The sequence below is a fragment of the Callithrix jacchus genome, chromosome 20, assembly GCF_049354715.1.
Source record: "Callithrix jacchus isolate 240 chromosome 20, calJac240_pri, whole genome shotgun sequence".
In the NCBI taxonomy this organism is placed as follows: Eukaryota; Metazoa; Chordata; class Mammalia; order Primates; family Cebidae; genus Callithrix; species Callithrix jacchus.
Genome location: NC_133521.1, coordinates 45,012,727 through 45,036,637, shown reverse-complemented (window position 1 = coordinate 45,036,637; position 23,911 = coordinate 45,012,727). Strand labels below are relative to the sequence as shown.

The 23,911-nt window shown below is 51.8% G+C and overlaps 1 protein-coding gene across 2 annotated transcripts in view; it reads left to right on the top strand.

Moving 5' to 3' along the window:
• Positions 1 to 23,911, top strand: part of ZCCHC14 (zinc finger CCHC-type containing 14) — an 87,065-nt gene that overhangs the window by 55,754 nt on the left and 7,400 nt on the right. Inside the window, exons 3-12 of one of the 2 annotated variants that reach the window (XM_035282719.3) lie at positions 663 to 736; positions 11,154 to 11,225; positions 14,418 to 14,527; positions 15,263 to 15,357; positions 15,843 to 15,897; positions 16,967 to 17,249; positions 19,705 to 19,796; positions 20,397 to 20,524; positions 21,474 to 21,614; positions 21,692 to 23,152. In XM_035282719.3, coding sequence (XP_035138610.1) covers positions 663 to 736; positions 11,154 to 11,225; positions 14,418 to 14,527; positions 15,263 to 15,357; positions 15,843 to 15,897; positions 16,967 to 17,249; positions 19,705 to 19,796; positions 20,397 to 20,524; positions 21,474 to 21,614; positions 21,692 to 23,152 — 2,511 coding nt within the window. Of the gene's footprint in view, positions 1 to 662; positions 737 to 11,153; positions 11,226 to 14,417; positions 14,528 to 15,262; positions 15,358 to 15,842; positions 15,898 to 16,966; positions 17,250 to 19,704; positions 19,797 to 20,396; positions 20,525 to 21,473; positions 21,615 to 21,691; positions 23,254 to 23,911 lie in introns of those variants that run through there. The other variant, XM_035282718.3, reaches the window with a different exon arrangement.

Below are 23,911 nucleotides of genomic sequence, written 5' to 3'. Positions count from 1 at the left end.
TGGATCACCTGAGGTCAGGAGTTTGAGACCAGCCTGGCCAACATGGAGAAACCCTGTGTCTTCTAAAATTACAAAAATCAGCTGCGCGTTGTGGTGCACTCCTGTAACCCCAGCTACTTGGGGGCATGAGAATCGCTTGAACCTGGGAGGCAGAGGCTGCATCGAGCCACCGAGACAGAGTAAGACTCTGTCTCAAAAAGAAGAAAAAGAAAATAAACAGGAGATGCTCCCCAGGTGACCACGTCCTTGGAGAAATACTGTCTAAAACAGTCACCACTGAAAATACTGAGCGTTGGCTCGGGACAGATTGGTCACAGTTTTGAGGGTTAACCCGGGGAGGCTGCACAGATGCTCAGTTGTGGCTAGAGCTGGGCTTTTGCTCGGTCAGTAAGCGCGTGTCTGTGCTCTAGCGCTGTTTCCTGCGCTTCCATTTCCACATGTGGCTTTGCTTTAATCTCCTTTCTGTTGCAAATGTGCCCTGCGTCTGTGCTGCACCCGCCTTCCTCTCTGGGCCCCGGTTCTAGGTTAGACGCCATCGAAGTGACAGGATAGCCCTGGGCGCTGAGAGCCTCCTTTGGAAAATGCGAAACATCAAATGCTAAATAATTGTGTATATACTTCACGCCCTTACTTCATTTTTGTTTTTTGTTTTACTTTTACAGTGAGTGTTGAAAAGATAGACCTGAAGGGATTATCACACACAAAAAATGACAGAAATGTTGAATGTTCCTTTGAGGTAAGATGCTAAGTTTTTTCCCCTCTCTCCTGTAAGGGTAGGAAGAAAACACTTATCGTGGATACTCTTTTCTTTACCTAGACAAGGCTGTGCCTTGTACAAAGTCTTGTGCCAGGGCTGTATAGGAAGCCGGCCCTAGGCCTGGGTGGGCCGCCTCGGGGGTGGGGGGGTTGTTGGCTGTGGGGCCTCTACAGGCGGGAGGGGTGACTGCTTGGGCAGGGCTGTGGTTGTCAGTTCCAGTGTGAAAGGTTCATACCTCAGGGGGCTCCGGCAGGGTCTGGGGCTGTCAGATCTGGTGTGAATGGCGCATACCTCAGGGGTCTCGGGCAGGGCTTGGAGTTGTCAGTTCAGGTGTGAATGGTGCATTCCTCAGGGGGCTCGGGCAGAACTGGGTGAGGCAGCCTGCAGAGCAGCACACACACAACCTGGATGGGTGTGTGGTGCCTGCAGAGGCCTGGTGCCCGCAGAGACGAGCTGCTCCTCCTCTTACTCAACACCTGGTGAGGAAAGCTCCTTGGTCTGGGCAGGGAACACTCCCTGAACTGACACACTCAGGTGCTGGGAGCTGGTCACCAAAGTTGGGTACCATGAAGACTCAGGAGAGTTGAGCAATGTTGTGTTTCTGGGTTCGAGACTCACGGTGACCAGGAACGAGATGGCCGGAAGCCCATTTCCCTCTCATAGCAGGGCAAGCGGGAGGCCGCCCCACTCCCTGGTCGCTGTGCCCCATCAGAACCTGAGGGAGCCCTCAGGGTTACAGGCCCCCTCTGGCTACTCTGTGACATCCGTAGGATGTGGCCCCTGCTCCTGGCCGAAGGTGGCAGGCAGGATGCCAGTCCTCACGTGTTCATCCTGGGCAGCAGGCTGCAGGGGGAAGAAAGGGAGGCTCTAAATCTCCCTCTTAAGGAACATTCCTGAACGCAGCCTCTAGACACTTCACGTCTCTTTTGTTGGCCAGATTTAGTTTCTTGGTCCCACCTGAATGCCAGAGAGGCTGGGAAATATGTCCTGGCTGGCAGTGCTCAGCTCCCAGTCAGGGCTCTGTTACAAACCCTGGCCGGGGGACACTGTCCCTGAACCACCTGTGTGTCAAGTGCCGATGCTCGTGGAGTCGGCTTCAGCGTCGTTGGAGAGTGCTCTCCGGACAAAACCCGTGTGAGCATCTGGCATGACTCATTTGTGCAGCTCACTAATGTTTCGAAGAGTGTAGCGACACCAAAATACTTTCAACCCTTTTTCCACTAAAGGGACAAGCCTCCCCTTTGTTTGGGGAGACTGTTGAGATAGGCAGTTGCCACGCTATGCATTTTTCTTTTAAAAATGTAAGGAAAATCCTCAGCTGCCGAGGTGTGGAGGTTGCTGGCGCTTGTGGTGGCAGTGACGGAGTCTCGGCACCCATGGAGTTCCTGGGTCCCATGTTGTGCAGCCCTGACACAGCCCAGGGAAAGACCACAGGGGCCCTCCAAGTGCCCTGGAACCCAGCAGTGGTCCCAGTGAAGGAAAATGTCAGCAAACACCCAGGGTCACTGGGACCACTGCTGGGTTCCAGGGCACTTGGAGGGCCCCTGTGGTCTTTCCCTGGGCTGTGTCAGGGCTGCACAACATGGGACCCAGGAACTCCATGGGTGCCGAGACTCCGTCACTGCCACCACAAGCGCCAGCAACCTCCACACCTTCATTCCCTGCATTGCAGTGTCAGGCCTCCTCAGATGCCGGTGGGGACTGTGCCCTAAGAAGGTGCTGTGCACAGAGGAGTCTTCTAGTGTGGTCATAGCACAATGGGCTTTGATTTGCTTCCAATCCTTAGTCCGGTTGTTTGTGGTGAGGAAATTGGAAGTCAGGTCCATCCAGTGTAAGGTGTGGGAACTTCATACAACCTGACCACCCATAGCTTTTCTTTTCTTTTTTTTTTTTAAAGACATTGTCTTGCTCTGTCACCAGGCTGGAGTGTAGTGTCATGATCTTGGCTCATTACAGCCTTGACCTCCTGGGATTAAGTAATCCCCCCACAGTAGCCTCCCAGTAGCAGGAACCACAGGCACATGCCACCACATGCAGCTAATTTTTGTAGTTTTGTGGAAATGGGGTTTCACCATGTTGCTCAGGCTGATCTCGTACTCCTGAGCTCAAGCGGCCTGCCTCCTCAGCCTTCCAAAGTGCTGGGATTACAGGCATGAGCCATCACACCTGGCCAGATTTTTCTATTTTAAAAATCAAGTTGATTCTGAAAGTTAGCGGGGCGTGGTGGCTCATGCCTGTAATCCCAGCACTTTGGGAGGCAGAGGTAGATGGATCACTTGGGGTCTGGAGTTCAAGATCAGCCTGGCCAACATGGTAAAACCCCATCTCTACTAAAAATACAGAAATTCCCAGGGTGTGGTGGCAGGCACCTGTAGTCCCAGCTACTCAGGAGGCTGTGGTGGGGGAATCCTTGAACCCGGGAGGCAGAGGTTGCAGTGCTGAGATCACACCACTTCGCTCCAGCCTGAGCAATAGAGTGAGACTCCGTCTCAAAAAAAAAAAAAAAAAGTTGCTTCTGAAAGTTATATAGAAAGAACTAGAGTAATTAAAATAACTTTGAAAATAAAAAAATTGGAAGACTGGCAGTACCTGATTTGGAGACTTCCCAAACAGAAGGGTCATGACACTGTGGGACAGCTGAAGGGAAAGTCGCACAGGTGAGTGGGAGAGAAGAGGCTGCAGACAGACTTACACACACGTGCAGGTGTGAAGGAGGGCCATGAGGAAAGGGTGCTCTTCAGCAGACACCCGGACCCGACATCCATCTGCAGAAAAAGGGAGCCCTTACACAAATGTAAACCCAAAACAAAAACTTCCAGGAGAAAACAAACTTTGTGATTTAAATCAGCTAAAGATTTCTGAGACAGTGCCAAAAACATCCGTGAAAGACAAATTTATGAATTAGAATATATTAAAACGTAAAATTTTCTCTTTAAGAGACACTGTGAAGAGAATGAAAAAGCACAGATTAGGAGAAAATATTTGCAAGTCTTGTAGCTGTCGAAGGATTTATATGTTCAAAATGTATAAAGAATTCTCAAAACTAGGCAGGCGCAGTGGCTCAACCCTGTAATCCCAGCACTTTGGGAAGCTGAGGTGGGTGGACCACAAGGTTAGGATTTCAAGACTAGTCTGGCCAACGTCGTGAAACCCCATCTCTAGTAAAAATACAAAAAATTAGCTGGGTGTGGTGGTGGGTGCCTGTAATCCCAGTAACTTGGGATGCTGAGGCAGGAGAATTGCTTGAACCTGGGAGGTGGAGGTTACATTGAGCTGAGATGGCGCCATTGCACTCCAGCCTGAGTGACTGTACAAGACTCCATCTCAAAAAAAAAAATTCTCAAAGTGTTTTTTTAAGAGATGGGTGTCTCTGGCCGGGCACGGTGACTCATGCCTGTAATCCCACAACTTTGAGAGGCCAAGGAGGGTGATCACCTGAGGTCAGGTGTTTGAGACCAGCCTGCCCAAGATGGCAAACCCTGTCTCTACTAAAAATACAAAAACTAGCCAGGTATGGTGGCAGGCGCCTATAATCCCAGCTACTCGGGAGGCTGAGGCGGGAGAATCGCTTAAAGCCAGGAGGTGGAGGTTGCAGTGAGTCAAGATCATGCCACTGCACTCCAGCCTGGACGACAGGAGTGAAACTCTGTCTCAATTTAACAAAAAAGAGAGAGCGGGTCTCTTTCTGTCACCCGGGCTGGTCTTGAGCTCTTGCCTCAAGGGATCCTCCTATCTTGGCCTCCTAGGTTGCTGGGATCACAGGCGTGAGCCACCATGCCCAACAGGTTGCTTCTCACTAAGTTCTGAGAGTTCTGCCAGGTGCAGTGGCACATGTCTGCAGTTGCAGCTCCTTGGGAGGCCGAGACAAGTATATCCCTTGAGGCCAGGAGTTCAAGACCAGCCTGAGCAACAGTGAGACCCTGTCTCCACAAAGAAGAAAAAGAAAAAGAAAACAACCCATTAAAAAATGGATGAAAGACTTGAACACATGATTTGCCGAGGAAGATAGGAAGATCCATGGGTGGCAAATAAATGCATATGAAAAGATATTCACCATTGCTTAACACTAGGAAAATGCCAGTTAAACACAGTGAGAGAGCGCTGCACACCTCTTAAAACACTCAAGTGGAAGCCACTGACCCACCCACCTCAGGGTGCGGCGTGGAGGAGCTGGAATCTCATGTATTGAAGGTGGGATGTGAAATGGTGCCACCACTTTGGAAAACAGTTTGGCAGTTTTTAAAAAAAATGTGACCTGTAAGTTACAGCCTAGGTTTACCCAGGAGAATTAAGCACATGTTCATAAAAGATTCACGCATGAGTGTTTATAGCAGCTTTGTTTGTAACATTCAAAGACAGTGAACAGCCAAGATACCGTTCACAGGAGCGTGGATAGGCCAGCCCTGGTGTTACGTCCACGCAGTGGAATTCCACTCAGCAGTAATGGTGAGTGGTCTTGGAATGGACGACTGAGTTACTCAGCCATATGCATGAATCTCATGTTGTGTGAAAGAAACTAGATGACTCCTTCAAAAAAAAAAAAGAGTATATACTCAATAAGTCCATTTATGAGTCTAGTTACATAAAATTCTAGAAAATGCAAACTCATCTGTAGCAACGGAAGCAGTCAGTGGGTCCCTGAGGAGGGGCTGGAGGACACCTCAGGGGTGATACTCCCTGTCATGGTAGGGCGTGGCTCACAGGTGCTCTGGGGTCAACACAGCAGATGCAGCCCCTAAATATATGCACGTTGGCTGGGCACGGTGGCTCACGCCTGTAATCCCAGAACTTTGGGAGGCCGAGGCAGGTGGATCACGAGGTCAAGAGATCGAGACCATCCTGGTCAATGTGGTGAAACCCCGTCTCTACTAAAAATACAAAAAATTAGCTGGACATGGTGGTGCATGCCTGTAATCCCGGCTACTCAGGAGGCTGAGGCAGGAGAATTGCCTGAACCCAAGAGGCGGAGGTTGCGGTGAGTCGAGATCGCGCCATTGCACTCCAGCCTGGGTAACGAGTGAAACTCCATCTCAAAAAAAAAAAAAGATGCAGGTCATTGTCAGTTATAATTCATTCTAACTCCTTTTGTTAATAAAAATACTTGAAGATTCAAGCTTTTCCTTTTGTCCATAGAACCTTGACTAATGAAAATCAAATTGTCCTTTAAATAAGTTGTCCTTTCTAAGTGGAAATAAATATCGATTATACTGTGACCAGAGCATAGAGCAGTCTTAGGAGTGTCTGCCATACTTCAGTGAGGCAGAACAGGCCGTTGCTAACGGTATGGCGAGATTCAAAGACACATTTCTTCTGAAAACTTTGAGGGAGAAATAACTTCTCCCTGCCTCACGGATTTTCTCAGTCTTGTTTCTTGTTTTAATTTTTATATATGGTTGTGCTCCAGGATACAAACGAAAGGCTACTGTTTTAGAGGACGATATAAGTCACTGGATTAAGATGACTTCAAGATGTACAAGCCTTTTTCCTGTGGAGTTAGTTTTGATTTTGCCGAAATTGTTAGTTCCTAGTTTCTGAGGAAATCAAGTCAATACATAGGACGCAAATGGTGGAACCTTTTTATATAACGGTGGAACCTTTATATAAAAGCAGCATTTTGGGGGCTGAGGTGGGAGCATCACTAGAGGCAAGGAGATTGCAACCAGCCTGGGCAACAACGAGACCTGTCTTTTAAAAAGAAAACAATTACAGCCGAGCGCGGTGGCTCAAGCCTGTAATCCCAGCACTTTGGGAGGCCGAGGCGGGTGGATCACGAGGTCAAGAGATCGAGACCATCCTGGTCAACATGGTGAAACCCCATCTCTACTAAAAATACAAAAAATTAGCTGGGCATGGTGGCGCGTGCCTGTAATCCCAGCTACTCAGGAGGCTGAGGCAGGAGAATTGCCTGAACCCAGGAGGCGGAGGCTGCGGTGAGCCGAGATCGCGCCATTGCACTCCAGGCTGGGTAACAAGAGCGAAACTTCGTCCCAAAAAAAAAAAAAAAAAAAATTACAGGGGCCAGGCACCGTTGCGCATACCTGTAATCCCAGCACTTTGGGAGGTGGAGGCAGGCGGATCGCTTGAGCTAGCCTGGGCAACATGGTGATCCTATCACTCCAAAAAAAAAAAAATACAAAAATTAGTTGGTCAGAGTGGCACTCACCTATTGTCCTAGCTATTGACGAGGCTGAGATGGGAGGATCACGTGAGCCTGGGAGGTCAGGGTTGCGGTGAGTCAAGATCACGTCACTGCACTCCAACTTGGGCAGGAGACTGAGACGTTGTTTCAAAAAAGAAAAAATTACAAAACAATACTAATAAACACCTCTTCCTAAACCATTTTTAAAGCTACCCAGACATTATTTTAGTGTTGTGTCTTTTCTTTCAAAGTTTATGTTTCAGTTGGGTGGCTGAGGCACGAGGATTGCTTGAACCTGATAGGTGGAGGTTGCAGTGAGCCGAAATTGCGCCACTGTGCTCCAGCCTGAGCGACAGAGCAAGACTCTGTCTCAAAAAAAAAAAAAAGAGAAGCAGAAAATTGTTTTTCATTCTGTAAACGCTAACTGTTTTGAGTTTGCTGCCACTATTAGCAAAGAGGGAGTCCTGCCGAGTGAGGTTTCCCTGAGTCTTTGTTTCTGTCACGTGTACATGTGTACAGTAGAAGGCCCGAGATGCCACAGGCATTGCCAGAGCAGCAGGCACAGGGTAGACCCTGCCCTCCAAGGTTGGGGATCCTGTGGTGATGAGTGTGGCTGCAGAAAGCGAGCTCTGGCGGAGCCGAGTGGTACATTCTGAGTGTCTTCATGTCTCACCCAGTGTCCAACACTGTGTTTCTCCTCGAGCTGTTTTGTGTTTGTTTGTTTGTTTTTTGACAAGGGCTTAGAAAACTCTTCCTTCCCCCATACCTTTCTCCACTGGCTGGAACCCCTCTGGTGCGCCTGAGAGCCCACAACCTGCTGGGTGTTTGCTCTGCTCTGGAGAAGGCGGCCTCGTCTTCCTGTCTTTAGTTGAGTGTTTCATTGCTACTGGACTAGTTTTCATTTAGGAGAACTCTTCTGCTCTGACAGTTCTTTTTCCTTTGTTTTTTCTTTTTTCTCTTTTTTTTTAAGACGGGGTTTCACCATGTTGGTCAGGCTGGTCTTGAACTCCCGACCTCAGGTGATCCGCCCGCCTTGGCCTCCACAGTGCTTGGATTACAGGCGTGAGCCACCGCACCCGGCCTCTTTTTGCTTTTTTAAGACAGCGTTTCACTGTTGTTGCCCAGGCTGGAGCACAATGGCATGATCACTGTAACCTCTGCCTCCCAGGTTCACATGATTCTCCTGCCTCAGCCTCCACAGTAGCTGGGATTACAGGTGTGCCACCACGCCTCACTAATTCTTTTTTTTAATTTGTAGTAGAGACGGGCTTGCTCTTTATTGGCCAGGCTGGTCTGGAACTCCCGACCTCAGGTGATCTGCCCACCTCAGCCTCCCAAAGTGCTGGGATTACAGGTGTGAGCCACCACACCCGACCCGTTCTTTTTTCTTAACATCCTGTTCTTGGATATGCTTTCTTCTCTTAGCTCAGTAACAGTATTGTTGAAAGTTTTTTGGTTTTCTTAAAATCAGTCTGTGCTTTCCCTTGGCTGCTGTCTTCTCCTTGCTGGCTTTGCCTGTCTCTGCTGGGCCTTGGCTCAGGTCTGGGGTTCCTGGACTGCCTGTCCCCTCAGGGGTGTGGCTGGGCCCGCCCCCAGGGATGCCTGGTTGGGCCTTTTTCTTGTGCACAGCGGGGCTGTATAACTCCAGGAACTCTGGAGGGAGGCTGTATGGAGAAATTGGGATGTTCAGAGCCGGTCCACAGTGAGTCGGAGGAGCCAGATTCTGCATGTGAAGCCATCCTGAGCATGCATGGGCTCTGTGCACATTGGGCTTTGGGGCATGATTAAGATGCCTGACAATTTGTCCAGATAAGGCTAAGTAGCTCTTCGAAGACATGGTAGAAAATGCTGTGCCAGAATCTTATTGGCAGCACTTTTTCTTGGTGAAATGTAAAGTAATGGGGTAGCAGGCTGTGGATACTTGTGGGTTTGGTTGGATACGTGTCTTCATAGCATGGGTCAGGCAGGCATGACAAGAGGACATTGCTCCCCCTCCCATGACCCTCCTGATGCTGTGGGGCAAGTGGGCAGGTGAAGTAGAGGGCTCAGCCAGGTCTGTATTGCAGCTCCGGCAGCTTAGAAGTCAGCCAGCATCACCTGCAGAGGGAGACGGGCTGGTCTCCACCTGCCCGTGTGGTCTGTTTCCAGTGCTCACTTTCTGACAGTCTTAGGGAGAAATGTGAGCTGCGCCTGCAAGTCAGAGAAGAGTGTACCCGAACGAAGTGGAAGACTCATGCAGAAAGTGGGTCACGGCTGGAAAAGCGGGTTGTCTGCTCCCACAGAAGTTGATCAGTCCACGCCACGTTTTACTGTTGGGCCATTGGATTTCACATCTTTCTTGTGTTAGAGCGCGGTAGGAAAGATTCAGCCTAGAAGCAGGTGTGAGAGCTGTGCAGAGGAGAAGTTCTCTGTGACACGCTGTACCTCCAAAGGTACACCCTGTCAGCGCGGGGGTCAGGCATCTTCATGGCAGGAGTTTGCACCTGTGGTCTGTGGTGCTCTTGGAGTTGTGGGTTGGGAAGCAGCTTAGGAGCCTCTCCCAAAGCTTTTAGCAGATTTTAATATTTCAGGCACAAACCTAGCTCAACTTTTTTTTTTTTTTGAGCTGGAGTTTCACTCTTAATCCCCCAGGCTGGAGTGCAATGGCGCAATCTCAGCTCACCGCAACCTTTGCCTACCAGTTTCAAGTGATTCTCCTGCCTCAGCCTCCCAGCTAATTTTGTATTTTTAGTAGACACAGGGTTTCTCCATGTTAGTCAGGCTGGTCTTGAACTCCTGACCTCAGGTGAATCCACCTACATTGGCCTCCCAAAGTGTTGGGATTATGGGCATGAGCCACCGCACCCAGCCTCAAGCATTCTCACTTTAGACGTAGTAGATTCTGGGTGGCAAGGTGAGCTTCTTGCAGCTATTAGTTCCAAGGACACCGGAGCTTCCTTGACGAATCCTGGTAGGCTCTAGGCTCCAAGTGAAGAGGTGGCCCCTTCCCTTGACTGGCCTGTGTATTATGAGAGCATGATGAAACAGACCCAGGAGTGGCTGCTGCGTAGTGTGACGACTGAAGACAGAGACTGGCCTGAGTTTCAGCAGACAGGAGGGCGGACGCTGGGGGCTAGACTCTATAGGTGCATGTGTGTGGGTGGGGGAGCAGAGGTGCTTTGGGTGCAGCTGAGCTCTCTTTGCTCTAAATCAGTGTTAATACCACTTTTTCTTACGCACAATGTATTTGGTCATTTTATTTGCCAACTTGAAATCCCCTGGCTTCCCGAGGACTTGAGTGCAGGTTGCGTTTGGTGCTCGTCCCTTCCTGACCTGGCCTCCTCCTTGTCATCTCAGGCCGCCCCCTGTCCATCTCATTCCTGTAGCTAACTTCTTTGCCTTTCAGAAGTCACCCCAAGCGCCTGTCCTTGCAGGAACTCGCTCCAGCTGTGATGTGCGAAAGCTCGCTCTCCTGCCCCCAGTCGGGTTTAGTTAGCACCTCATGTCACGACCATTGTGATAGCTGGGGGAAGCTGAGCAAAAAGACACCGTCCCTTTGCCCCTGGAGCCTAGTGTGCATCTGGGGAGATGGACCTCCGTAAAGCCATGCAGCGGCACCGCCCGCTGCTGCGTGCAGGGAAGGAAATGCAGATGCCCGTGCTGGGGCTGGGCATACCGGGCATTGCAGAACCTCCTCCAGAAAACCCTTTCCATGCCCTTCCCTGGATCCCTCTTCTGCGGCTCTGGCATTCACTGCCCTGTCCTGTGGCTGTTGATGGACTCATGCTGCCCCCACAGCTCTGCGGTATCCTGACAGCAGGGCCTGGGCTCACTGTGTGCCCACAGCACCTGGCGCACCACGGGCCCTCACTGCGGGTTGAAGAGCTGCTCTCTGGGAATATGTTGGTCCTGCCTCTGAGGCACACAGGCCCACCTAAGAATAGAAGGTTCCCTGAGGAAAGTGCACAGGGCACACACAAGCAATTAAAATTGTCAGGGATTTTCTAGAACTTACAGTTGGCAGCTGTAGACCCCACACTGGAGTAGTTTGGTGATAATCTGAATAACTGCACAAAACAAGTTAAACTCGAGAGGACGGGAGCTGTGACTTGTTTCTGTAACGAGTTGAGGGATGCGTAGGTGCTTCCCACAGCAGCTGCACAGCCCACTGGGCTCAGCTGCCGACTGAACCTGTGCCCCAGTCGCACCAGGGCTCGTGTGCTGAAAACCAAGTGTGTGCGTCTGTTTCTAAGGTTTGTTTGTTTCTTTGTTTTGAAGGTCTTATGGTCTGATTCTTCAGTAACATCAGTAACCAAATCTTCCTCTGAAGTGACTGAATTTATTTCAAAGGTAAGGTGATCAAGGGCTCTTATAAAAATGGAAAGAAGCTCACGCCTGTAATCCCAGCACTTTGGGAGGCTGAGGTGGGTGGATCACAAGGTCAGGAGATCGAGACCATCCTGGTCAACATGGTGAAACCCCATCTCTACTAAAAATAAAAAAATTAGCTGGGCATGGTGACGCGTGCCTGCAGTCCCAGCTGCTCAGGAGGCTGAGGCAGGAGAATTGCCTGAACCCAAGAGGCGGAGGTTGTGGTGAGCTGAGATCGCGCCATTGCACTCCAGCCTGGGTAACAAGAGCGAAACTCCGTCTCAAGAAAAAAAAAAAAAAAAAAAAACCGGAAAGAATCAAGTTCCCCAGTGGCTGATGATACCACAGAGTAATTTCCCTGGTCACTCCCGTCAGCCAGTGAGCGAGCGCAGGGCCAGGTCTCCTGCCCACCCACAGTGGGGTCCCCGGCCCTCTGCTAACATGAATGCAGCCGCGAGCACAGGATCCTGACACAGTGGGTCCCCTCCTTCAGCTGTTGAGACTCAGGGGAGCCTCCCCTCCCCTCCCCTCCCCTCTCCTGCCTCTTTTCTTTTCTGCCATCGGAGCTCACTGCAGCCTTGACCTCCTGGGTTCAGGTGATCCTCCCATCTCAGCCTCCCCAGTGGCGAAGACCATAGGCATACACCACCCTTATCTTTACAATACCTGGTTCAGATGTTTAGGGCCCACTGGCCTGTGCTGTAGCGTGAACCACTGTCTCAGCAAAATGAGGCATCTCAAACAGTCCCCTCTGTGAATGGGATAGCACATAGAAATGTCTCCAAAGAGAGTCTTACATTTTCATTATGAAGCCAAGAGCCCCGTCCTGCAGGAGAACGTGGAGTGAGGACAATCTCTGATCACACTTACCTTTTTGGCTTCTCAGGCGTTGAAGAACACTGCAGGCCATGCCTTCAAGGGTAACAGACACCCCTGAGAATCTGCTTTTCCCTCTGCAGTGTTTGAAACACTCACTTTCCTCACCTCTGTGTGTGGTGTCCCACTTTGTTAAGCACATCCTCCCTGGATCCACTAGTGCTGGCTGGGACTTCGACCTCTCATTGGACTTTTGTCTTGGTGTTTTTGTTGTCTTGTTTCTTTTTGAGGCAGACACTCACTCTGTTGCCAGGCTGGAGTGTAGTGACATGATCTTGGCTCACTGCAACCTCCGCCTCCCAGGTTCAAGTGATTCTCCTGCCTCAGCCTCCTAAAGTGCTGGGATTACAGGCATGAGCCACCATGCCTGGCACCATTTTATCCCCAAGTATTTCTTCTGCCCCATCCTCCCCTCTCCTGGGACTCCAGCTGCACACACCTCAGACTCTGGGTGCTGACACCCCACCACTCTCTCATGCTTGTGCATTTCTCTGTGTGCGTGTGTCTGGGTGCTTCCTGTGTCGGTCTCCATGCCAGCTGGTTCCCTCAGCTCTGCCCAGGCTGTTGTGGAGCCCGTGCATGTACTCAAGTCCTCATCTCTGGTGCCAGGGGTTTCTTTTGTGTCTTATCTCCCTGGTTTTTCGATTTGACATGTCTTATGAAGTTTCCATCTCTTCGCCGGGTGTGGTAGCTCACACCTATAATCCCGGCACTTTAGGAAGCTGAGGAGGGCAGATCATGAGGTCAGGAGTTTGAAACCAGCCTGACCCACATGGTGAAACTCCGTCTCTACTAAAAATACAAAAATTAGCTTGGCACGGGGCGTGAGGCAGGAGAATTGCTTGAACTTGGAAGGCGGAGGTTGCAGTGAGCCAAGATTGTGCCACTGCACTCCAGCCTGGGCGACAGAGCGAGACTCTATCTCAAGAAAAAAGAGTTTTCCATCTCTCTGCTGAAAGTTCTCGTTTTCTCTGGGTTCTTTAGTATGTCCATCATAGCTGTTGAAAGCCCGTCAGATAGGTCCCATATCTGGCTTATTTCTGAATCTGGTTCTAATGATGCCCTTATCTCTTGACAATAGTTTTTCCTCCCCTTTATTTATTTATGTTTTGGTATGTCTTGCAAATGTTGACTGAATGGCAGACGTGTTTAGATCGTCATAGAGCCAGAGGAGAGTGGTTTTTATGCCTGGAAGGGGTCAACACCTCTTCTGCCAGCCCTTAGTGGGGTTCTGGAGGCCATCTGGGCAGGATGGAACTGGCGCTGGGCTCTTGCTGCCAATTACCTGCAGGGCCTCTCCAGTGGAGGCAGCTGCTGCCTGAGCCTGGAGGGTTCTTCTCCAGCGTCCTGCTTTGCTCCCAGCTTTCAGCCGTCCCTGCAGGCCTGTGGTACACAGTGGGGCACTCTCGACCCTCTGAACCCTTTTTCGGGGGCAGACTGCTACTGCTTGTTTGCTCCGTGGTGCTGGGTTTGTGGGGGTGAGGGGCTTCTCCACTCCTCAGCCTGGTCCCAGGCAGGCCCATGCGCCTGGGCTTTGGGGTGGCACTTCCTCAGCATCTTGCCTCCCCAGTGGGAGCTGACTTCCTCCATCACCAGAGCATTTGTGCTTTTCCTTCTTCCAGGAGCAGTGGGTCTTCTTGTGACTGGTGGCAGAGGAAGGGAAGCATTGCCCCTGCCCCACCCCTAGAAATGGGGCTTTTGCTTGGGCTCTGGGGCCAGCAGCAGTTCTTGTCCCTCCTCCAACGTCTTAAGGGCTTTGCCTCAGATCGAGAGTGGTCCCAGGAATGGCACAAGGCCTGGTGCCCAATCCCAGGTGCCACCCATGGGGCTCTCTCCAGCTCCTCCTGCAGAAGAGAACTTGTGGAGAAGGACCCACTTGCCCCTCCGGGGGCTCCAGCACTTCTCTTGGCTGTGTCGGCCTGTGGCCGTGTGTCTGTCTCTTTCTAGGCCTGCTAATGTGGCGGCCACCTGGGCCTTGTGCCCTCTTGGCTCCTCATGGGGGCAGGTCGCGTTTGAAAGTAAGTTCACCTGGTGGCCCAGCAGCTTTCACACGAGCTCAGGGAATGTTGTGATTGCGTAGATTGTCAACCTTTTCCTGATGCTGCTGTGAGAGCAGTGTTCTTTTGTGGCTTTCTATACCCTACATGGATGCAGGCACCAGAATAGCGCTGACGGTGGCATAAATCATAGCAGACCAGCGGGCAGCACCATGAAGCACCTGCCTGGGTTTTCCTGCAGTGGCGGAATTCTGTTGATGGATCTGACACACCTCCTACGCTTTGTCCTCTCTTTCAGCTCTCTCAGCTCTACCCTGAGGAGAACTTGGAGAAACTCATTCCTTGCTTAGCTGGTCCGGATGCATTTTACGTGGAGCGAAACCACATGGATCTGGACTCAGGCCTGAGGTGAGGCCCTTACCGGGACGGTGCCGCCCGGCACGTCTGCAGCTCGCAGGGACGGGCCGGTCCCACAGTCAATGTCACGGTCCACCAACGAGCTCCGGGAGGATGCGCGGCCACCTGGACCTGAGTCTCTACTTGGCCTATAGGATTTCCGTTAGTTCTGGAGGATTTGGGAGCCGTCAGCTCACTGAGGGCAGTTCTGGGCGCGTGAGAAAGGGAATTCCACATGGTCCCACCATGTCATGGGCTTTGGCGGTCCCGTGAAGTAATCCTGGGTCGCTGTTTCCATCCTGTGGTCCAAGGTTGAGACTCTCCCAGATGAAACTGGCGTCTCTTAAACGCTTTCTCTGGACCTCAGATCGTTCCGTGGCTCACGCGGCATGCGCAGTAATACGGCCTGCGGTTTCCGTAAACGTGCTCAGCCAGGGCCATGGAGACTGATGTCCGAGTCCCTTTCTGGCTGATGGTGGGTGGCACCGATGTCACGCACGTCACGGGGCCTGACTCCTATCATCGGCCTTGATGAGACCATGAGCACAGTGTGGAAGGGAAGGGCTCTCAGAAACATGGCAGTCGGGCAAGAACTCAGTCGACTTTCAGCAGGAAGAATATGAGGCTCTGGCGCTTCGGGGTTTTTCCTCTAATACACGTTTCTCGATTAAAAATTAAATTTTGTCTTCCAGTTTGTCAGCAGGAATGCCATTTTAGTGCTGATAAGACCACTTGTTTGCTTTTTAGGTACCTGGCCTCATTACCTTCCCATGTGCTGAAAAATGACCATGTCAGGAGGTTTCTCAGCACTTCCTCTCCACCCCAGCAGCTTCAGAGTCCAAGTGAGTTTGTAAAATATGATTAAATAAAAGTATGTGTGTATATGTATATGTGTGTGGATGTGTGTGTGTGTGTGTGTGTGTGTGTATATAAAATCCCTGGTAGTCTAGTGGTTAGGATTTAAAAAAGTGAAACGGCCAGGCATGGTGACTCACACTTGTAATCGCAGCACTTTGGGAGGCCAAGGTGGGCAGATTACCCGAGGTCGGGAGTTCGAGACCAGCCTGACCAGCATGGAGAAACCCCATCTCTACTAAAAATACAAAATTAGCCTGTAGTCCCAGCTACTCAGGAGGCTGAGGTAGGAGAATCGCTTGAGCCCAGGAGGCAGAGGTTTTGGTGAGCTGAGATTGCACCACTGTATTCCAGCCTGGGCAACAAGAGCAAAACTCTGTCTGAAAAATAAGAAGAATAACAAATAAATTACATAAATAAAAGTATTTCCATTGTCTGTAAATTTTTATGGTATTTATTTTTAAATTCATAGGTCCTGGCAACCCCTCCCTTTCTAAAGTAGGTACAGTCATGGGCGTGTCTGGAAGGTAAGAAGTCTTCTGGGTGACCAGCACGTTTCAGTTAAGCATTGTACGTTTACTTTGAGTCCTGTGGAAAGTTGTTTCTAGAATGAAGTCTTTCTCAAGTTGAGTCCTGGATGATATTGAGAAGAATTGGGGAGAGATGATTGAATTTATGATTTCCAAAAAAAGTTCTCTGAGCCACTGGAATCAGAATTCCCAGGGACTCCTCCCCAGTGCAGTATCCCAGGCCCCATCCCAGACCTAGGAAACTAGAATTTTTGAGAATCTGGCTGTGAGAAGCCTGCTAACGGAAGCACAGGGTCGTGCTGCTGCTGAGCATCCTCTCGCAGCATGGGCCCTGTGTAGCTGCAGTTGTGCGCCGGCAACACAGAGGCTCCCCTTCTTTGCTTCAGCGAAGTGGGCTGCCACAGATCAGGCACACACAGCCCTACGGGGAGCTGCATGGAGATCAGTCTGGGCGTGAGGCCTCAAGGAGCGGATTGGTGTCTTCCTAGTGTCGGGCCGGGTGAGCAGTCAGTCAGTGGGTGACTTTGCAGTTCAGGAGCAAGGCCAGGGTGGAGCGCCGCTCATACACTTTACTTTCCTAAAGAAGTGTATTCGAATATTCAGCATGTAGTAGTCTGTTTTAATTTATGATTTATCAGTGTCGTCCTTTGACTTAGAGGTAACAGAAATATTTATCACAGGAGCATGTTTTTAAAAAATACACGTAACAGAAACTTAGCATATAAATCAGAAATCTGGTTGTGACAGATACGTACATAATACACGTGTGTACACACAAGTAGATACATACTCCTAAGCACGGCAGAAGCATGTGAGAGTATCTGCACAGCCACCTGTATGCATGTGTGTGCACAGGCGTGCACTACAGAAATCTTAGCTGCAGAGGTTGCTTGGGGAGGGAGGGCAGCAATAGCACACCCGTGTTTGCAGTTCATGTGGCCCGTGATACTAGGGCAGGCCGGAAGGTGGAGGCTGGCACAGGAAGGCCTAGAAGTGAGGTCTGTGGTGGCATCTTTGGTTGCAGAAGCTGCAGTTTCTCTGTGCTCCTTCTGCTCCTGTCCCACAGGCCTGTATGTGGAGTGGCTGGCATTCCATCCTCGCAGAGCGGAGCCCAGCACCACGGGCAGCACCCGGCCAGCTCAGCTGCCCCCTTGCCCCACTGCTCACACACGGGCGGTGCGGGCTCGGCCCTGGCCTACCGGACCCAGATGGACACGTCGCCCGCCATCCTCATGCCTTCCAGTCTGCAGACCCCTCAGACCCAGGAGCAGAACGGGATTCTAGACTGGCTTAGGAAACTGCGTTTGCACAAGTATTACCCCGTCTTTAAGCAGCTCACCATGGAGAAGGTATGTGGGTGGCCTAGCTGGCCAGACAGAATTGCTGGACGTTCTCTCAAGACGTCCCTGGGGAAATTGAGTTGAGTTTCCAAAATAAACCCAAGGTGGAAGAAGTAGGGAGGCCGAGGCATACCGCCTGTTCTTACAGGGGACAGTGGGCTTTGCAGAGGCCACCTGCAGCTGAAGCCAGACAGAAACAGGGTACGTTATAAACAAACAGCTTTCCTTGGTGCCTCCAGATCTTTACAAACTAGGCACTGCGTGATGGGAGGGACAATGTGTTCCCAGAGCCCTACTGTGCACAGAGACAGTGGGCTCTGGTGCCTCACCCTGTTTAGACATCTCTCCACGTAGTTGGTGCAGACGACTGAGGCGGGTCAGATCTTGAGGAATGGGGGATTTTACATTTTCCAAGAAGTCATACCTAGAGGATTTTTATGGGGAACACTTTTTTATTGTTAAAAAAACTCTGAAATTTCTTTTTTTTTTTTTGAGACGGAGTTTCGCTCTTGCTACCCCCGCTGGAGTGCAATGGCGCGATCTCGGCTCACCGCAACCTCCACCTCCTGGGTTCAGGCAATTCTCCTGCCTCAGCCTCCTGAGTAGCTGGGATTACAGGCACATGCCACCGTGCCCGGCTAATTTTTTGTATTTTTAGTAGAGATGGGGTTTCACCATGTTGACCAGGAAGGTCTTGATCTCTTGACCTCGTGATCCACCCCCCTTTGCCTCCCAAAGTGCTGGGATTACAGGCGTGAGCCACCATGCCCGGCCCCAAAAAACTCTGAAATTTCTTAAGTCTTGATGTCACTGATAAAAGTAGATGAAACCTGTACAATGTATTTGAGCTCTGGGCTCCCTCTGCTGGGCAAACCAGCTTGGTGCCTTTTATCTATGTAAAAATTTAATTTCTGGAAAAATCTATAATTGAATCTAGAAATAAAGTTTTTACCACATAGTTAAGTCAAAATCGTGTCTCTTTGTAACACTCTCTGTTTAGGATTTGTGAATTTAAAAAGTTTTAAATGTTTTATTCTTATATTTTCACTGAGATGGCCTAAATCACAAATTCTGTTAGGAAATACCGTGAAAACTAGAGGCTGCTGTGTGTGCGTAGCACCAGCCGACACAGTGCAGTAGCCACACACCATTCAGTGTGGATGGCCTCTGCTTTTCTGGATCACTTGCTACCTGACAGAGTTGCTGTCATCTTTGAAGTGATGGTGATTTTGTAAGCAAAGAGCCATTATAAGAAGACCATTCCAGCTGGGCACGGTGGCTCAGGCCTGTCATCCCAGCACTTTGGGAAGCCGAGGCGGGTGGATCACTTGAGGTCAGTAGTTCTAGACCAGCCTGGCTAACATGGTGAAACCCCATCTCTACTAAAAATTAAAAACTAGCCAGGCATGGTAGTAGGTACCTGTAGTCCCAGCTACTTGGGAGGCTGAGGCAGGAGAATCACTCGAGCCTGGGAAGCGGAGGTTGCAGTGAGCAGAGATCCTGCCACTGCGCTCCAGCCTGTGCAACAAGAGCAAGACTTCATCTCAAAAACAAAAAAGACCGTGGTGAGTTCTGAAGGAACTGTGTTCTGGTGGGGCTGTCCTGGGGAGGGTGGTGAGTTCTGAAGGAACCGTGTTCTGATGGGGCTGTCCTGGGGAGGGTGGTGAGTTCTGAAGGAACCGTGTTCTGATGGGGCTGTCCTGGGGAGGGTGGTGAGTTCTGAAGGAACCGTGTTCTGATGGGGCTGTCCTGGGGAGGGTGGTGAGTTCTGAAGGAACCGTGTTCTGATGGGGCTGTCCTGGGGAGGGTGGTGAGTTCTGAAGGAACCGTGTTCTGATGGGGCTGTCCTGGGGAGGGTGGTGAGTTCTGAAGGAACTGTGTTCTGATGGGGCTGTCCTGGGGAGGGTGGTGAGTTCTGAAGGAATTCTGTTCTGATGGGGCTGTCCTGGGGAGGGTGGTGAGTTCTGAAGGAATTCTGTTCTGATGGGGCTGTCCTGGGGAGGGTGGTGAGTTCTGAAGGAACTGTGTTCTGGTGGGGCTGTCCTGGGGAGGGTGGGGCGCTATCACAAATCACATCTCCATGGCGGTTGGAACTGACTCACACAGGCGTTTTCTTCATCACCTGCCCCACAGTGTTTAACTGCTGGTGACTTACAGAGCAGAGAGCAGTGGGTCCTTTTGACAGTAGTGGTGCGCTCATCCACACAGCCTCTGCGGAAGGTGCCGTGGAGGGGCGGGGGACGCTCTTGCTCAGAACTGCATCTCGGAGTTGAACCGTTGACACCAAGTCATTTAGCAAGCAAGGGCTCTGGCATTCCCCAGCCTGCAATTGCCTAGTTCAGTTGGGTCTGTTCGCTTTTCCCAGAGGTAGAACAAATTTACCCTAAATCCAGCTCCAGCTTCTTTGTCCTCAGAATCCTAACTGATGTCTCGGTAACTTTGTCATTTGTTTTTTCTGTGAAAGTTTTTGAGCCTTACTGAAGAAGATCTGAATAAATTCGAGTCCCTCACCATGGGTGCAAAAAAGAAGCTCAAGACCCAGCTGGAGCTGGAGAAGTGAGTTTGAAACCTGGGTTTGTTTCTGTTCCTCATGTGCTGAATGGAGTGCTGGGGCTTCCAGTGTAAATACCAGTGACTGGATCACTTTCTCTTGCTTATCCAGTCCTTAGTCATGCATGCATGCATTCATTCATTCATTCAGACGGAGTCTTGCTCTCTGTCTCCCAGGCTGGAGTGCAGTGGCACGTCTCAGCTACCTGCAGTCTCTGCCTCCGTCTCCCAAGTAGCTGGGGTTATAGGTGCCTGCCACCACACCCAGCTCATTTTTTGTATTTTTAGTAGAAACAAAGTTTCGTCATGTTGGCCACGCTGGTCTCCAGTCCCGACTTCAGGTGATGCACTTGCCTAGGCCTCCCAAAGTGCTGGGATTACAGGCATGAGCCACTGCACCTGACCAAGTCATTCTTTTAAAGTTCTACAAACGTGGCTTTGGTTTGACAGGAAAGGACCTTTATAGTGAATGTGCGCAATCAGAATTACTTCCTTACCTTAATAATTTGGGGGAGTCTCCCTGTGGAGTAGATGCATCGGGAAGCCATGTGTGAGGCAGCCCATGGAGGCAGGGCTTACTTGTTCCTGTGCTTGATGGTTTCACAGGGAGAAGTCAGAGAGACGGTGCCTGAATCCCTCGGCTCCGTCGCTGGTCACCAGCAGTGGTGTGGCTCGAGTGCCCCCCACCAGCCATGTCGGGCCCGTGCAGTCGGGGCGGGGCAGCCACGCAGCAGGTGAGCGAGGGTGTGTTGGGCAGACGGGTTACTCATTCACAGAGAGGACCGGTGTGTCAGCGGGCAGGTTAACTTGCATGCACAAAGGACCTTGTGTTCTTTTTGATGATCATTATACTTCAGATCACACTCATTTGATTTTTACATTTTTAAATCTTTATACTCGTTGTCCATTATTTTAACTGCTACAGTGTCTGCTGTAAGAAAATAGAATGACAATTGGCTTAGGAGCCAGAGGGCGGCCGCCACTCTGAAGTTGCCTGGGCAACATGGTCAGGGTCAGGTCCAGAAATTGCCGCGGCGAGAGCGAGTGCGTGAGGGGGAGCAGGACTGAGATGGGAGCACCCTCCTTCCAGGACGGGCCCAGAGGCCGTGTTTCACGGCCCATCAGGGATGATGGCTCTCCGTGGACCTTCCTGTTCTGGGGGACCTGCAGTCTACGTAATTTGGTTTTCATCCTCTTCCCCCTCTCAGAAAGGGTAGAACACCTAGTGCGCTTGCTCCACTGTCTCACAAGATGAGCCAGGGTTTCTTCACGATAGAAGTCGTAGGAGGAGCAGTGGCTCAGGAGAAAAAATCCTGCCAGCTTGGATTTTAAGTGGTGATTTAACTGGAAAGATCTGTGTGACTCGGCCAGCCTCTGGATGGGGTGCCGTGCAGTGTTGTGATGGTTTCTGGTGGTGCCGGGGGTTCCAATCTTCACGGCAGTGTTCTGGAGTTAGCGGTGGGGGCGGGCAGGGGCCTGGCTGAAGGGGTGTTGACTAGCGCTGCCATTTGAACCTGCCGTATCCGTCACCGTGAGGCCTGGGCCGGCGTGTTTGTTTTCTGACTCAGAGCCCTGCCTGCCCCCGGAAGGAGCACCTGCAGATGATGTGATGCAGGTGCACGGGGTGGGGCTGAGCCTTTGGGGGCGCTAGCTGATGGCCGCTCCTCTGTGCCTCTTCTGCAGAGCTTCGGGTGGAAGTGGAGCAGCCCCATCACCAGCTGCCCCGGGAAGGCAGCTCCTCGGAGTACTCCAGCTCCTCCTCCAGCCCCATGGGGGTACAGGCCCGGGAAGAGAGCTCCGACAGTGCCGAGGAGAATGACAGACGTAAGGGAACGTGCATGGCGCTGGCTCAACCTGCCCCAGCTGTGAGATGGCACTGACCACTCTATTTCCCTCTCTAGGTGTGGAGATTCACTTGGAGAGCACCGACAAGGAGAAGCCGGTGATGCTACTGAACCACTTCACTTCCAGTTCCGCCAGACCCACGGCCCAGGTTCTCCCTGTGCAGAATGAGGCCAGCTCCAGCCCGTCAGGCCACCACCCCCTGCCCCCACAGATGATGGCCGCAGCCTCACACATCGCACCCATCCGCATGCTGAATTCTGCGCACAAGTCGGAAAGGGGAGGCGCGGATATGAAGCTCCTCTCGTCTTCCGTGCACTCACTTTTGTCTCTAGAAGAAAGGAATAAAGGATCTGGACCAAGAAGCAGCATGAAAGTGGACAAGAGCTTTGCCAGTGCCATGATGGACGTGCTGCCCACGCCCGCACCCCACCAGCCTGTGCAGGTTCTCTCTGGGCTTTCGGAGAGCAGTTCCATGTCACCCACGGTCTCCTTCGGTCCCCGGGCCAAAGTCGTGCATGCGTCCACGCTGGACAGGGTGCTGAAGACGGCACAGCAGCCGGCCCTGGTTGTGGAGACGAGCACAGCCGCCGCGGGCACGCCCAGCACAGTCCTCCATGCCGCCCGCCCGCCCATCAAACTGCTGCTCTCATCATCTGTTCCTGCTGATTCTGCCATTTCTGGGCAAACTTCCTGTCCTAATAATGTGCAGATGAGTGTGCCCCCTGCAATAATCAATCCCCGGACTGCTCTGTACACAGCCAACACCAAAGTTGCCTTTTCTGCAATGAGCAGTATGCCAGTGGGCCCCCTGCAGGGTGGCTTCTGTGCGAACAGCAACACTGCCTCTCCCAGCAGCCACCCCTCCACGTCCTTTGCAAACATGGCCACGTTGCCCAGCTGCCCAGCCCCCAGCTCCAGCCCAGCGCTGTCCTCCGTCCCTGAAAGCAGTTTCTATAGCAGCAGTGGCGGTGGTGGCTCCACAGGAAACATTCCTGCCTCGAATCCAAACCACCACCACCACCACCACCATCAGCAGCCCCCGGCACCCCCACAGCCCGCACCCCCGCCGCCGGGCTGCATCGTCTGCACATCCTGCGGCTGCAGCGGCAGCTGCGGCTCGAGCGGCCTGACCGTAAGCTACGCCAACTACTTCCAGCACCCGTTCTCCGGGCCGTCCATGTTCACCTTCCCGTTCTTGCCCTTCAGTCCCATGTGCAGCAGTGGCTACGTCAGCGCCCAGCAGTATGGCGGCGGCTCCACCTTCCCTGTCGTGCACGCCCCCTACAGCAGCAGTGGGACCCCAGACCCCGTCCTGAGCGGGCAGTCCACGTTTGCAGTGCCACCCATGCAGAACTTCATGACGGGGACGGCGGGGGTGTACCAGACCCAGGGGCTGGTGGGCAGTAGCAATGGTTCCAGTCACAAAAAGAGCGGGAACCTATCTTGTTACAACTGTGGGGCCACTGGGCACCGTGCTCAGGACTGCAAACAGCCGTCCATGGACTTCAACCGGCCAGGTAAGCGCGCGCCATGGCCGCGCCAGCCAGCCTCCCGTGGGACCAAGGCACACAAAGGCTTGGCTTTTATGAAGAGTAAACTTATTTCTTTGTAAAGCAAATGATTTTTCGAATGCTCTTTGAAAGCGCGTGGAAATCTTGCTGATAGGCTGTGAGGTCCCTGGAAGGGCTGCAGTTGGGCCTGAAACTGGCATTGTGATTGCAGACCGCCTCTGGGTGTAGAAGCGCTTGGCAGGTGTCCACAGGGCTTCCCTTGCTGTCAGGTCTTGCTTCGAGCCCAGCGCGGCCAGTGTGAGGGATGCAGTGCTGCCCCCTGGCTTACAGTGGGACCCTCGGGCTGTGGCGCATGTCAGTCTGGACCCTCTGCACCCCTCCCTGCCGGTATGGCTGTGGGTGTGGGGGCTATTGTCCCTCGGCTCTGTGGCATCTTCTGTTCCCTCCTGTTTGAGCTCCATGATTTTTTATCTCCTTCAGTCAAACCCCAGTGGATGTCTGATGTATTTATAATAGGTTTCTTCTTGCTGTTTGTTTTGAAAACTGGGGACTGGGAAAGTGAGTCCCGACTCTGACAACTCACTGTGCTACCTTACAAAACTCACTTGATCTCTACAGACTTCCAGTCGCTTCTAAGGGTTGCACTAGATCTGTGATTCACAGACCTGTCTGTGCATCACTGTCACCTGCAGTTTTTAGAAATAAACACCGCTGACTCAGCAGGTCTGTGGGTGAGGTGGGCTGACGGCTCTGCCATGCGAGCTC